The sequence below is a fragment of the Ailuropoda melanoleuca genome, chromosome 3 (genome assembly GCF_002007445.2).
Source record: "Ailuropoda melanoleuca isolate Jingjing chromosome 3, ASM200744v2, whole genome shotgun sequence".
Taxonomy (NCBI): Eukaryota; Metazoa; Chordata; class Mammalia; order Carnivora; family Ursidae; genus Ailuropoda; species Ailuropoda melanoleuca.
In genome coordinates this window covers 98352275-98366588 of record NC_048220.1, presented here as the reverse complement: position 1 = coordinate 98366588, position 14314 = coordinate 98352275, and the positions used below count along the sequence as shown (strand labels likewise).

At 38.7% G+C, this 14314-nt stretch overlaps 1 protein-coding gene across 4 annotated transcripts in view; it reads right to left on the bottom strand.

The window, feature by feature from the left end:
* Positions 1–673: 673 nt before the first annotated feature.
* Positions 674–14314, bottom strand: part of LOC117801570 — a 28427-nt gene continuing 14786 nt past the window's right edge. For 2 of the 4 annotated variants that reach the window (XR_004624254.1, XM_034656795.1), the window contains 2 exons: positions 4892–4981; positions 674–981 (listed from right to left, as the gene is read on the bottom strand). Coding sequence is in view for 3 of the 4 variants with exons in the window: in XM_034656795.1 (XP_034512686.1) it covers positions 933–981; positions 4892–4981 (139 nt within the window). In the remaining variant the exon portion in view is untranslated. Of the gene's footprint in view, positions 982–4891; positions 5012–14314 lie in introns of all 4 variants that reach the window. The other 2 variants (XM_034656794.1, XM_034656796.1) reach the window with 2 other exon arrangements.

The following is a 14314-nucleotide window of genomic DNA, read 5'->3' as shown; positions in this document are numbered from 1 at the left end:
ATGAAATGAGGTGAAGGACATAGGCATTGTGATGTAGCGTTAGGCTACTGTTGACCTATGATTCATCAGAAGGAGGACCATCTGCTTTTAGACTGTCGTTACCACCACAGTTGACCACGGGTAACTGAAGCCACAAAAATTAAAATAACAGATACGGGGGGGGGACTACTGTATACTTACCATTACAGTTTTATTATAAAGGATGTAACTCAGAAACAGGTAAATGAAAGAGATGCATAGGGCAAGGAGTTGGGAGTGGTACACAGAGCTTCTATGTCCTCTCCAGGCATGCCACCCTCCAAGCACACTGATGTGCTTACCAACCTGGAAAATCCCCAAACCTTGTTGTTCTAGAGATTTTACTGAAGTTTAATGATGAGGCATGATTGATTAAATCACTGGCCATTGGCAATTGAACTCAAATCTCCAGTCCCTCTCCTCTGACCAGGGTTAGGGCTGGGGCGGAAAGTTCCAACCTTCTAATCGTGTGGTTGGTTTCTCTGTTAACCAGCCCCCATACTGGAGCTATCTGAAGGCCAAGAATCATCTCATTAGAATAAATTCAGGAATAGTGGAAAGGGGCTTGTTAGGAATGACAAAAGACACTAACTACTATCAGGAAATTTCTAGAGTTCTAGGAGCACTGTGCCAGGAATCAGAAACAAAGACCAAATACATATATATATTTTATTTATCATATCACACATTGGGTGTTAGAAGGATTTTCTGAGAATAGCTCAGCATGGTGCAGGAACAGCAGAATGGATTGTTTCAGGTCTACAGGGTATTTGGAAGGAACAAGGCAGAGCAGTGCCTGGAGGGGCCTCTGGACAGGAGCCACGAGGTGACAGCAGAGGCCAGTATGTAGGCTGTTCCTGTGAAACTGAGGGGACGAGGAACTTCACAGCAGAGATTAGCTTGAATGGATGCTGTCAGAGACCAGATTCCTCTCTCCTAATGTCATGGCACTCAATAAGCTCCCTGGAACCGAGATAAAAACCCAGGAAGAAAAGGAGGGGTGAGTACTGACTCAAATATTGTTATCAATTCCTGGTTGAATGGAGAGTCAAATTATCGATTAAGGTGAGATAGATATATATTTTTTTGCATATCTAAGTTTGTAGATTGAGATCATCCCTGTCACTAAATAGAGGTGTACAAAACTGCAGGAGATAGCAGAAATCCAATTGGATGCCATTTAAATATCAAAAAGAGCTGAGTCTGGCCAGCTAGGAAGAATAAGAATTTAGAAATAATTTAATTTAGAAGACAATTTAAGAGATTAAATGAATCCAATCATAAAGTGAAACATCCTGGGTGAGGGGTTATAGATTCAAGTTTGACTAGAATTAGAGAAGTGCACATGGGACACTTGCTGGCTATGGAATCCCTGTTACCATGGACACAGATAGGCCATGTTGTGTTGGGAGAACACAAAATCTTGAGTTCCAGCCAAAGCATGGGTCAATGTGTATCTTCAGTGCCCTCCTTCTCGAAAGATAACCCTAAATTGTTTGGTATAGTATAATTGTCTGCTTCATATGTCCATTTTAATTCCAGGGAGATTTAGAATTGAGCCTAAACATAATAGAGTAAATGATGATAACTGATTAATTCAAACCTATTGTATTTATATATCTGTGGTAAGTAGAGGAATAATAGGGATATGCCTACTATTTGAAATACTTGTTATGTTTTAGAGAATATAGTATATTAACGAATCAAACACAGTTGCCTTGTGGTTTCAATTTATACTATATAATTGAACGATTGATTAGACTTGTGATTTTAAGTTCAATTAATAACAAAATTTTATTAAATTTAAAGACAGTACTGGAATGTTTAAGAGAACCTAATATTCACCATATCTATGTGTTTAATATATTACAGTTATTTATGGTATTTTTGTTAGGCATTGAATGTCTTAAAGTAAAAACAATTACATTAAATTTATAAATGTAATTTAAATGTTTGAGAAACTAAAATTAATTTTGTAAATGGGCTTACACATTAATCAAGTTCCCCTTAAAAGTAAATGTTAATAATGTATAACCTTGTCAAATCACTAAGTTGTACATCTGAAATTAAAGTAACATTGTGTGTCGGCTATTAAAAAAAAACAACTTTTTAATAAAGAGGAATGTTAGAAGTCTCATTTACTTATAAATAGGGGCGCCTGGGTGGCACAGTGGTTGAGCATCTGCCTTTGGCTCAGGGCGTGATCCCGGCGTTATGGGATCGAGCCCCACATCAGGCTCCTCCACTATGGGCCTGCTTCTTCCTCTCCCACTCCCCCTGCTTGTGTTCCCTCTCTCTCTGGCTGTCTCTATCTCTATCAAATAAATAAAATCTTTAAAAAAAAAAAAAAAAGAAGTCTCATTTACTTATAAATAGAATGATACCATTTTTATTTTGAATTTAGAAGCTTATGGATGAATAGATTTTTGCTCTTATAACCTTAAGGGCAGTATTAATTTTTAAAACCAAACTAATCATTTATAATCTTTTCTGGGCATAAAACTGCCATTGACACCAAAAAACTCACACTGACAGTACCCACTCTAGTGCCTTGAAGGGAAAGAATATGGTGTCATGAAAGAGACTAATAGAAAAAAAATTCCTAGATTGTATTTTATTTTAAAGATTTTATTTTTAAGTAATCTCTACACCCAACATGGGGCTTGAACTCACAACCTCAAGATCAAGAGTCACAGGCTCCACTGACTGAGCCAGCCAGGCACCCCTGCATTCATTGTAACTTAAATGTGAGAATTGACAACAGTAAACTACAATGCCTTCTTTTATGAAAATAAAAAAATATTATTCATATTTTTAATAAATAGTCTTTGTCTAGAAGAAAAAGGAGGCTAATTGAAGGGACTTAATTTAGATTAGGAAAGCTTCTCTGAGAAAGTGTCTTGTGAGCAGAGACTTCAGAAAAAGGGATCACCATAGGAAGATCAAGGAGACGAGAGTTCCAGGTGGGGTCCTGGGAAGGGCCTGATGTGCTAGAACAGAATAGAGGGAGCTGGATTGAGAGGAGGCTTAGGTCAGATCAGATAGACCCTGAGAGGCCGTGTTATACCACCCATTACGCAAATACAAATATTATATAAATCTCAGAGGGTAATGAAAAATCACCAAGAATTTTAAGCAGAGGCCAGAGGTGCGAAGTAAGGCTGATTGTACAGCCTGGGCACTACAGAACTTCATGGAACACAGCTGGCAGAGTCCCTGGTACGGCACAACATGGCCTCCCTGCAGGTGACATGATCAAATTAGGAGTTTTGAAAGATTGCTCTGGGTGCTGTGTGGAGAAGAATTTTAGGGCCAGAGTGGAAGCAGGGTGATCATTTAAATGGCTAATGCAGTCTTCAATCAAGTGGCCCAGCATAGTACTTGTGATAGAGAAAAGTGAACAGACCATATTTGTGATTTCCACAATCAGCATTAGAGGTCCAGGTAGATTCCTGAATTTGAGAGTAGCCTGATTTAAATAGTGCTCGAGAAAAATTCATCTTCAAGACAGTAGTGTGCTAGAGCCAACCTGTAGCAGCTTGCACTGGTTCGTGAAAGCTGAACGTATGCACCTCTCTCCAACTCTTCATTCAATGACATCAAGTTGGTAGCTTGAAATCTGCCCCGGTGGGAGTATTTACACCATGGAAATTGGCAAGTGCTACAAACAGAGCTTCCTTCCGCAAAGAGTCGGTTGTGATACATTTACTAGCACACCACTGCTTCCAGCTTTTTAAAAATATTTCAAACGAAATAATCACTACATAAGATATAATAAGAAGTGGTGGAACATTCATAAGGCTGCTGCAGTTAAAATACATGGGATAGTTATAGAGACACTGGGAGGGAAAAAAATCTGTAAGACTTGGTGGTTTATTAATGGCAGCAATAGGAAAAGAGGGGCAGATTGTATTTTCTCCCCTGGAGAAAGGACTCATTTCCAAGCACATCTCTTTGGAGAAGATTGCCAAGAGAACATTGCAGAGTTTGGTTCCCTGTCATGTGTATTTTAAATGTCCCTGCTTCAGCTGTCAAGGATTTCAAGTGTCTCTTTAAAATTCCGCCTTATTATAGCTCAGAATTCTGAATTCTATCACCATTTACTGGTATAGTTAAACGAATGGAATAATAATTAAATCCCAAGCTCTCAGTCATTGAGCGTAACTGTCTTGTTTAAACAAAAGCTCTGTGGAGATATAAAGAAGAACATTCTTAAAAACTCAAAAATGTCTTCCAGTTTGTGAATGCTGCAGAATCATGGCAGCCTGTGTGGTGACTCACCCAGGCCTTAAAAAGATATGTGGAAAGTTCATATAAGTGTTTCTAAAAGGTATCAGGAAAGGAAGTGGAAGAAGATACTAAGAGATTGCTCCACACATTTTTTTCCATGAAAATAAGTGTTCCGTAGAATTTATAACTTATGTCCTAAGAATAATACTAAACACCTACTCAATATAAAAAAGTGAAATATAAAAAATGATTTCATCTTTTCATTCTTTCAATAAACCTCTGTTAAAGGCATACTAAGTGACAAGTATTTCCCTAGATCCTGGAGATATAAAAATGAATAAGACTACCTTGGTTTTGTGCATAATAACTGAGGAAGACAGAGTCATGAACAGATTAAAGTACAACGTGGACAATGCAGTGGCTCAGTAGTTAGAGATACTATGGAAGCCCAAGAAGGGGCACATGACTCAGAGTTGAGTGAGCAGAGGTAGCTTCCTGGAGGAGGTGACACTAAACTGAATCTTAAAGAGTAAGGAAAAACCAGATGAAGTATGTGTATGGAATGGGGGAATTTCAGGCAGAGGAGAGAGCATGACAAAAACCACAGAAGTAAGAAATAGCAAAGCAATCTTTAGATCCTTACCTGAAAGGCAGAAAAGAATAAGGAAAGGAGGCTGGAGACTTCCAAACTCTCAGCGGCACACCAAGGAGAAGGCAACTAGAATGGTCCACCCTGGGTGTAGACAAAAAGGGGGTGCATTGTCTGTGGAGTATTTGAAAACAATAATAATAATGACTACATTGCCAACAATTCTAAACAATGATAAAATACTCCCTCTGTCAAGCGGCCACTCCCATGGGTAGACCACTGCATGTTCTTCCTCAAGATGTGGAACAAAGAAGTTACATGGTCAGGTTCCTGAGCTGTGCAGGTACAGAAATGCCGCTGCAGTTCTATCTAAGTAAGAAATCCTTTCTTTGCATCCCCATTCCCTATCTCAAACAAATGGTCCCATTGAACATTCTCAGAGCACTAAGCACTTTTCCTTAATAACCTCATCAGTTTATAATCATATCTACTGGGTTGCCTGGATGGCTCAGTCAGTTAAGCAACTGCTTTTGGCTCAGGTCATGATCTCAGGGTCCTGGGAACAAGCCCCACAGGGGGCTCCCTGCTCAGCGGGGAGCCTGCTTCTCTCTCTTCCTCTGCTGCTCCCCCTGCTTATACTCTCTCTCTCATGCGCTCTCTCTCAAATAAGTAATAAAAACCTGTAAAAAAAATCATATCTACCAAGTGAGAGAGAGGGAGAGAGAGAGAAATGTGCAGGAGAAAGAGAGAAAGAACAGGTTTCTAGAAGATACATAAAGTTTGGGATAAGTTGAGTTTTTATTGGCTTGTGGGAGATCAAAAAGAGATATATAGCAACTGGAAATTGATTCTGGGCTGGAACTGTACATTCAGGAGTCAGCACAGAAGTGGTAATTAAATCTCTGGGAGTGGAAAAGGAACCTGGAAAAACAGATGGTGGGCCAATGATGGAATGGTAGGAAGCTGAATATTGCACGGACAGAAGACAGAATGAAAGTCTAAGAAAGAGACAGTGAAGGGATGCTCCGAAGCTTACCACAAAATTGGGGCAAGACTTCCCAGGACCAAGGCGGGGCAGAGAAAATTGGAGATAATGCAAAAGAGGTAAATGTTGGTTAAGTGTCCTTGAAAAAAAAAAACAGAAGAACTCACAGTATGTGTTGGGAGGTAGCTAGGGAGTTGAAGATGCAATGGCAGAAATCCTAGAAAGAATCGAGAGTGACAGATTCTCATCTGGTATCTTAAGTGGATTTATGGGCCTCTACCCCAATCCCATATTAAGCTCTGAGGTGACAAGACCCCAGAGTTTACCCACAGCCCAGTGTGGTAGGGAGTAAAGTAGACACAGTGAGTGTCCTTCTTGCCTAAAAAACAGCATGGCCCTAGCTAGCAAAGAGACTCACCAGACCAGAAAAGACAGGAATGTGGGTAGACAGATGACCAAAGACCAGATGGGATGATGCACATCTCAGAAGATGCCACTGTCCTAAGAACTGAGGCCCAGATGGGCCTCCCATATGACTCACATTAACTAAGCCTGTGCGTAATTACCCCCTACCTCCACTTAAATGTTACCTCACAAAACTTGCAGCATCTGCCACCAGTAGAATAATTACAAAAGAATAAAAATTAAGTTCAAAGATAGAAAAATAAAGTCACATTTCTTGCATACTTCAGTTTGTGAACTGGAGTCTACATGTTTATTACAGAAAACAATAAACTATAAATCCTAGACTCACTGGGTCTTTTCTCTATATGGACATTGCATTAAAAAAAGTACAGTCTTGGGGCACCTGGGTGGCTCAGTGGTTAAGCGTCTGCCTTCGGCTCGGGGCATGATCCCAGGTCCTGAGATCGAGCCCTGCATCGGGCTCCCTGCTCCCCTGGGAGCCTGCTTCTTCCTCTTCCCCTCCCCCTGCTTGTGTTCCCTCTCTCACTGGCTGTCTCTCTCTCTGTCAAATAAATAAATAAAATCTTTAAAAAAAAAAAGTACAGTCTAAGAATGATTAAAAAACAAAATGAAATTCTGAGCTTTAATTTGCATTGCTCAAAAATCTTTACAGAGGACCCCATTTCTTGTGTGTGTGTGTTTTATTGTTATTACTCTTCCAGAGTTTTTATTTTTAAGTAAGCTCTAGGCCCACTGTCTTGAGCTCATGATGACCCCAAAATCAAGAGTCACGTGCTATACCAACTGAGCCAGCCAGGCACCCCCAGAGGATCTCATTTCTAACTCCCTGGTACATTTTTCCTATGTTCTTTTTCTTTTTTCCACACTTCTCCCACAACCCGTATTGCTTTGGATTCTCTCATTCACAGCTCTACCTCCCCAAAACTTTTCACCCCTACAGTTCACACTGATACTCTACTTTCTAAATTCCCTAATCTTCGTATTCTAGTTCTTTAATTAATTTAACTTCCCTTTCTTTCTTCCCCTCCTCCTCTCCCTCCTACTCTTTCTTCCTTCCTCCTTCCCAAGATAGGGAGGGATTGTGAATCTAACCAAGCAAAGATAGTATCCTCTTTATAAGAGACTACTAGGGAAAGAAAACTAGAAACACTGGTTAATTTTTAAACCACATCACTTAAGAGAAGGTGGATAAACAAAAAGATGAAAATGTGAATTACCTAAAATTCTATTTTAAATATGTGTACTATACTTTCAGATTTTCTCCTATGCATTTATAAAACAAATACATTTAAGCTGCAAAAAAAAATAGCCTTGTCATAGCTCTCGTAGCCCCCTTTAATGTAATTATATTGTGAATATCTTTTTCGCTCAAGTATTATATGTACATTACTGTTAAAAGCTATATGGCATCCCACTGTTTGAATATACCATAATTGATGGACTTGGTGTCCCACTGTTAAGACACTCAGGTTATTTCCCATTATACAATTGTGAACACTATTGCTGTCCTTTGTTCATTTGTGCAATTATTTTCAAAGAATTAATTACTAGGTGTGATAATTCTGGTCAAAGAGTACACATATTTATAATCGTTTTCTAGGCTGCTGGAACAGAATGTCACAAGCCAAGAGGCTTAAACAATAGAATATTATTGTTTCACAGTCCTGGAGGCCAGAAATTGAAGATCAAGCCATCAGAAGGTTGCCGCCTTCTGCAGGCTGTGCGTGAGAATCTGTTCCATGACTCTCTCCTGAATTCTGGTGGTTTGCTGGCAATCTTTGGCCATCCTTGGCTTCTGCTGCATTGCCCCAAACTCTGTCTTTATCTTCCCATGACATTCTCCCTATTTGCCTGTCTGTATCCCAAATTTCCCATTTTATAAGGACATCAGCCATATTGTATTAGGGGGTCACCCTACTCCAGTATGACCTCATTTACAACAACCCTATCTCTAAATAAAATGACATTCTTAAGTGTTAAATGTTAGGACTCCAACATATGAATTTGGGGAAGACAAAAATCAACCCATAACATATCGTTAAGACTTATAATATATGTTGCCAGACTTTTAGAGCACAACTTTGAGAAATGTAAGTGAGGTAGCACTGATGGGACTTGGTATGTTGATTATAATTGGGGAAGGGATCCGAGGAAAGGAGTAGCATTAGGTGATTTCTAAATATTGGCCATGGGCAACTGAGTAGAAGTGTATAGTAGAAGTATACCAGGAGAGGGAATTTGGTAGTTAAGCTCTAGACATACTGAGTCTGAGGCATTATAAAAAAGGCAAGTGGAAACGTCTAATCACTAGCTATATATGTGCGTCTGGTGTTTAGGAAAGACACAATTTGTGAATCATCACTACTTCAGTGGAAGTTGAAAGTCACGGGGATGGATGAAATCACCCACTAAGGTCACCCAGTAACACAAGATAAAAAAAGGACCAAAGACAGAATCCTAGGAACCCCAATACTTAAAGGATGTTTAGAGGGTGAGAAACTTACAAATGTGACTGGAAAGAAAGGTTTCAAGGATGAGGACATAAACTAATATTTGAAGGATGAGTAAGACTTCAAGGGAAACAAGCTGAGGGGATGGTTTGAACAAAGGGCTAGAGAATGGGCATGTGCACAGCATAGCCTAGAAATAACCTGACATGACTGAGACAACAGTAAAAGGGAGTGGTGGAAATAAGAAGGAAGATACATTAGGGTCACATGTAGGGGGGGTCTTGTGCCTGTCATTGGCCTATTAGTCCTCAGAACCATTCCCTGCCCTTTTCTGTTTACCTCTGTATCACAGGGTGCTGACCTTGGTAGCCCACATATCTCAGGCTGCCTTGCCCACTGGCTTCTGGTTAGGTTTGGCCAATAGAGGCACAGATGGTTGACTAGAGGGCAGGATGAGGGGGAGAAAGCAGAGTATTTCTCCTTCTCTCTCTGCTTTGGGCAGCATCTCTTGCAGTGACTGTGTCTTCTCCATGGTCCAGCTCTTGCTTCAAACCCTACCATGGCTCCAGCTTTTTTGGGCAACTCTGGCTACATAGTCAGGCTCCAGTCATTCTGGAGGCTCTTCCTCTAACTTCCAGATCCTGCCATAAACCCTGGTTCCTAGATTCTAATGACACTCTCTCTTCCTTTTGTCTTCTTCCCTAGGGATGGCTGCAGCTCCCTGCAGTTGCTGATTTCTGAGATGCCCCACCTTCTCATATTCAGCTCTGCCAGTGCTCTATAACTAAATTCCTTCTGTTATTTCCAGGCCTTTTTTTTCCCTCTTATGAATAATGTTATAATGAACTTGTTCCTGTCTCCTGGTGCATCCATCCAGTAGTCTCTTTCCAGGGTATATACCTTGGAGTAGCATTGCCTACCTTCAGACTTGTTTTATACAAGAGAGAAACAAGCCCATGTGAAAATGGATGCCTACCTAATACCATAGCCAAAATTTAATTTCCATGTATCAAATATAAAAGGCAAACTTGAAAGCTTTAAAAGAAAATAGAGAATATCTTTATGACCTGTGCTAAGGAAAAATTTCTTATACAAGATACAAAGTGAGCAACCCATAATGGAAAAGTTAAACATTAAACATACTCAGAATTAAGAACTTCTGTTCAATAAGACATGATAAAGAGAATGGAAAGGAAAAGCATAATTGGAAGAAGATGGTTCACAACACATATAATGCACAACATATTAGTATGCATAATCTACAACTCCTATTAACCAGTAAGAAAAAGACAAACAAAAAAGAAAACAGGCAAAAAGATTCTTCACAGAAGCAGAAATCCAAATGCCCAGAAATGGGGGGAAAAAAGCTTAATCCTGTCGGTAATCAAGGAAGTGCAAATTAAAACCATAATGAGAAACCATTCAACTCACTAGACTGGCACAAATCAGACACTACCATGGTTTTGACAAGAATGTAGAACAGGGTAAACTCATATTCTCTTCATGGAGATATAGTTTGGTACAACTATGGAAAGCAATTTGGCATACCCAGTAGAGTCAAACAAGCACAGATCACAGGCCAAGCAATTCTCTTCCTAAGTAAAATATCAAAATATCTGTTCACATTTAAACCAGAAGACACCTATAAGAAACTCCAATGTATAACAGCCCATAGTAGTTCCCAATAGGCAAAAACGTTGGCAAGATTCAAATTTCTATTGACAATAAAATGAATAATAAAACTGTGATCTATCTATGTCGTGGATTTTTTACACAGCTGTGAGAATTCATACAAGCACACACATAAAATGGCTGAACCCCAGAGAGTAATCACAGAATGCCATATATGATTTCATTGATGTAGTTGAATAGACAAAACTGAATAATAGTTTAGAGGGGTGTGTGTGTGTGTGTGTGTGTGTGTGTGTGTGTGTGTGTGTATGTATATATATATATGGTGTGCTCTAAAGCAAAGAAGGGCATGCTTAACACCAAATTCAGGATGACAGCTATCTCAGGGTGGAGATGGGGCATGTGATTATGAATTATGATAGGTTTCTGAAGGAAAGGATTGTGTTTCTCTGGAGTTCATAACCCAGGGCCTCACCTAGACTGTGAGTTCACAAAAGCCTACATGAGGAATGGGCATTTGAGCTGATAGCTGAAGAATAAAAGCCAATTAGAACAATGCTTCTCACAGGTCCCCACCGGTAGGTTGTTTAGGTTGTTTCCACTTGTTGGCTATAATGAATAATGCTATGAACATTCACATACAAATTTTTGTTTCAAAATATGTTTTTAATTCTCTTGGGTATACGTCTAAGAGTGTAATTGCTGGATCATACGGTAACTCTATGTTTAGCATTTTCAGGAAGTGCCAAATTGTTTCCCTAGCTGCACCATTTTTCATTCTAACCAATAGTTTACAAGGGTCTATTTCCTCCACATCCTTGCCAACATTTATCTTTTTTTTTTTTTTAATAGCCATCATAATGAGCGTGAAGTCTCATTGTGGTTTTGATTTGCATTTCCCTAACAACTAATAATGTTGAGCATCTTTTTGTAAGTTCTGTAAGTTTATTGGCCATCTATATATCTTCTTTGGAGAAATATTTAGCTCCTTTGCACATTTGTAATTGAGTTATTTGTCTTTATGTTGTTGAGTTGTAAGAGTTCCTTGTATATTCTGGATACTAGACTGTTATGAGATAAAGGATTTGCAAATATTTTCTCCTATTTTGTGGATTGTCTTTTTACTATCTAGTAAAAATCTAGTGTCCTTGATTAAGGTTTTTACTTTTGGTGAAATGCAAATTATCAATATTTTCTTTTGTTGCTTGTGCTTTTGGTATCATATTTAAGAAAACATTGCCTAATCCAAGGTCATGAGGATTTACTTATGTTAGCCAAATGGAGTTTTGAAGAAACTGGATTTATGTGGCTAAAATAGATGTGCTTTTAAAGACTGTTAAAGAAAAAAACGCAACCAATATACATTAAATTATCTGAAGAAGTAAAAATAATAAATGTACTTAGAGATCAAATTAAATAGTCACAAAAATTCACAAGCTTCACTGCAGTCAGAAAAATCCAGTTTTGGGGATGCCTGGGTGGCTCAATTCGTTAAGCACCTGCCTTCGGCTCTGGTCATGATCCCAGGGTGCTGGGATAGAGCCCCGTGTCAGACTGCCTGCTCAGTGGGGAGCCTGCTTCTCCCTCTGCCTGGCTCTCTAACAAATTAATAAATAAAATCTTTAAAAAAAGGAAAATCCAGTTTTAAAGTGAGATTCCAGAGCTTCAGCAGAAACTTACTCATTTCTAAACTGCATCAATGAAATAAAATGAGTATGGAGCACTCCACCTAAAGTGATTTACTTTGGAAAGGAAGAAAAGAATCTGTCCAAAGGAGATGAAAAGATCCTTTATGCATGTGAAGAGGTGAACACCTACAGAATACAAGCCAAATCCTTTTAGAAAATCAGAAAGAACCTTTGGATCTTTGATTATCAATTATCATGAGGAAAAAAGGCTTATGATATTTGGTGAGACATCTGTTGGCTGAAAAAAAGCCTTGAAAAGAAAAGAAAATCCATACTTCAGAGAAATAATGATTTAGGAAGAATCTAAATCTCAACTTTGCAAAAAGTATCTTTATGTCCCTGAGGTTCCAAAAGAGGCATTTGGCCGAAGTTCAAAAAGGTGCTGGAATTCCCTGGTATGAGGAAGGAGGTCCCTTACATTGGGATGACTCAAAGATCCAGAATCTTATGCCTATGTGGAGCACATCAGTCAGGCCAACTCCATCCTGACACAGCATTTCCTCCACCACAGCAAGACAGATCTTGTCCTGGTGCTCCTCATGCTGACAGATTCTCGAGACCTTCCTTGGACAACGCTAAGACACATACATTTTCAGAAATACAGGCCAATAGAATGATACCACATATGATCTTGGCCATTTAATTACGTCAGATTCAATCTTCTCACCTGAATGGAAGGCAACCGACCCAGGTTCTGTTCTTCTAAGTCATCTGCCTATCAGAGGTCAGATATCACAGGTGGGTCCCAGGAAACAGTTCCTGACAAGAGACCTCCTGTCATATTCTTTTTTCTGGAAAGCCAGTTTGGGCCTCCCCAAGAATCTTTTCCACAGAGGGATATTCATAGCCTAGCACATTCTCACTGGCAACAAGAAACATCTGTAAACAAGGGCTGGATTTTGGTTTTTTGTCCAGATAACATGAAAACAGAAGAGCCACATTCATAATTGATCTAGCCTTCTAATGAGCCTATTTCCCAAGATCAAAATCACAGGAAAAATCCATTTTTGCTTTCTCCTAAAGTAATTTTGATATTTTCTTTTAGTTTCACTGCTATTAAGTGATCATTCCATCCCTCAAGTGCAAGATGGAGAGAATTATCATTCTTAAGGTATTGTTTTATCATTGTAGATTATTTAAACATGAATCTTAAAAGGAAATTGCTTCCATTTTATTCTATTTGTAGGTATGGTTATTGCAGTATTTTTGTTGTTGTTGCTAACAAGTCCACTAAAATAATCCAGGAACACAGCAAGAATTTTGCCACACAAAATAATTTTGAGAATTTTCTCTTTTAGTTTCATTACTATTAGTAAAGTGATATACGAGTGCTCAAACGGAAACATGATAGAATCACAATTCTCAGGACAGTGTTTCACAAATATATATTACATAAATGGGAGTTTCATTAGTAAATTGCTTGCATTTTATTCAATTTCTACATAAAGTATAGTATTGTTGATGTTGCTATTAAACAAGTCTCTTCTACTGATCCAGAAAAACACAATAATTTTGTCTCCTAAAGTATTTTTCAATTTTCTCTTCTTTAGTCTTTGTGCTGTCATTATGTGATTACACAATTGCTCAAATGGAAGCTCAAAAGAACTGTAATTTTTAAGATAGTGTTTATAAATTTATTTAAAAGTGAATGTCATTTTCTCTGTCTGTAGAGAGTCTGAAGATAGTATTTCAATTGTTTAACTTAAACTTCCCAATAACATGGTCATAAAAGTATCATGCTCATATCAGTTGTTACAGAAGAAATCTGGAGGGGATGGTATCAGACATCAGATGTGCTAACTGTTGATTGTAAAAAAAAAAAATCAATACATGTAAAAAGCAATACCAATGAGATGTCTGTGGATGTTAACTGGAGTCCTAAGGTTGCATTCCCCAGGAGAAACTGAGTTAAACCGAGGTCAGAGGTAGAGCACCAAGCAACAGATTCTAGTTTTGTTTTGTTTTGTTTTAATAATAATTTTTTATTATGTTATGTTAGTCACCATACAGTACATCCCAAGTTTTTGATGTAAAGTTCCATGATTCATTACTTGCGTATAACACCCAGTGCACCATGCAATACGTGCCCTCCTTACTACCCATCGCCGGCCTATCCCAATCCCCTACCCCCCTTCCCTCTGAAGCCCTCAGTTTGTTTCCCAGAGTCCATAGTCTCTCATGGTTCATTCCCCCTTCACAACAGATTCTAGTTTTAAACAGACTGCTGCCAATGATTTTCTCAAACCACGAGCCAAATGCAGAACATAGTTTGTCCTTTTTCTGTTTCAGAACAAAA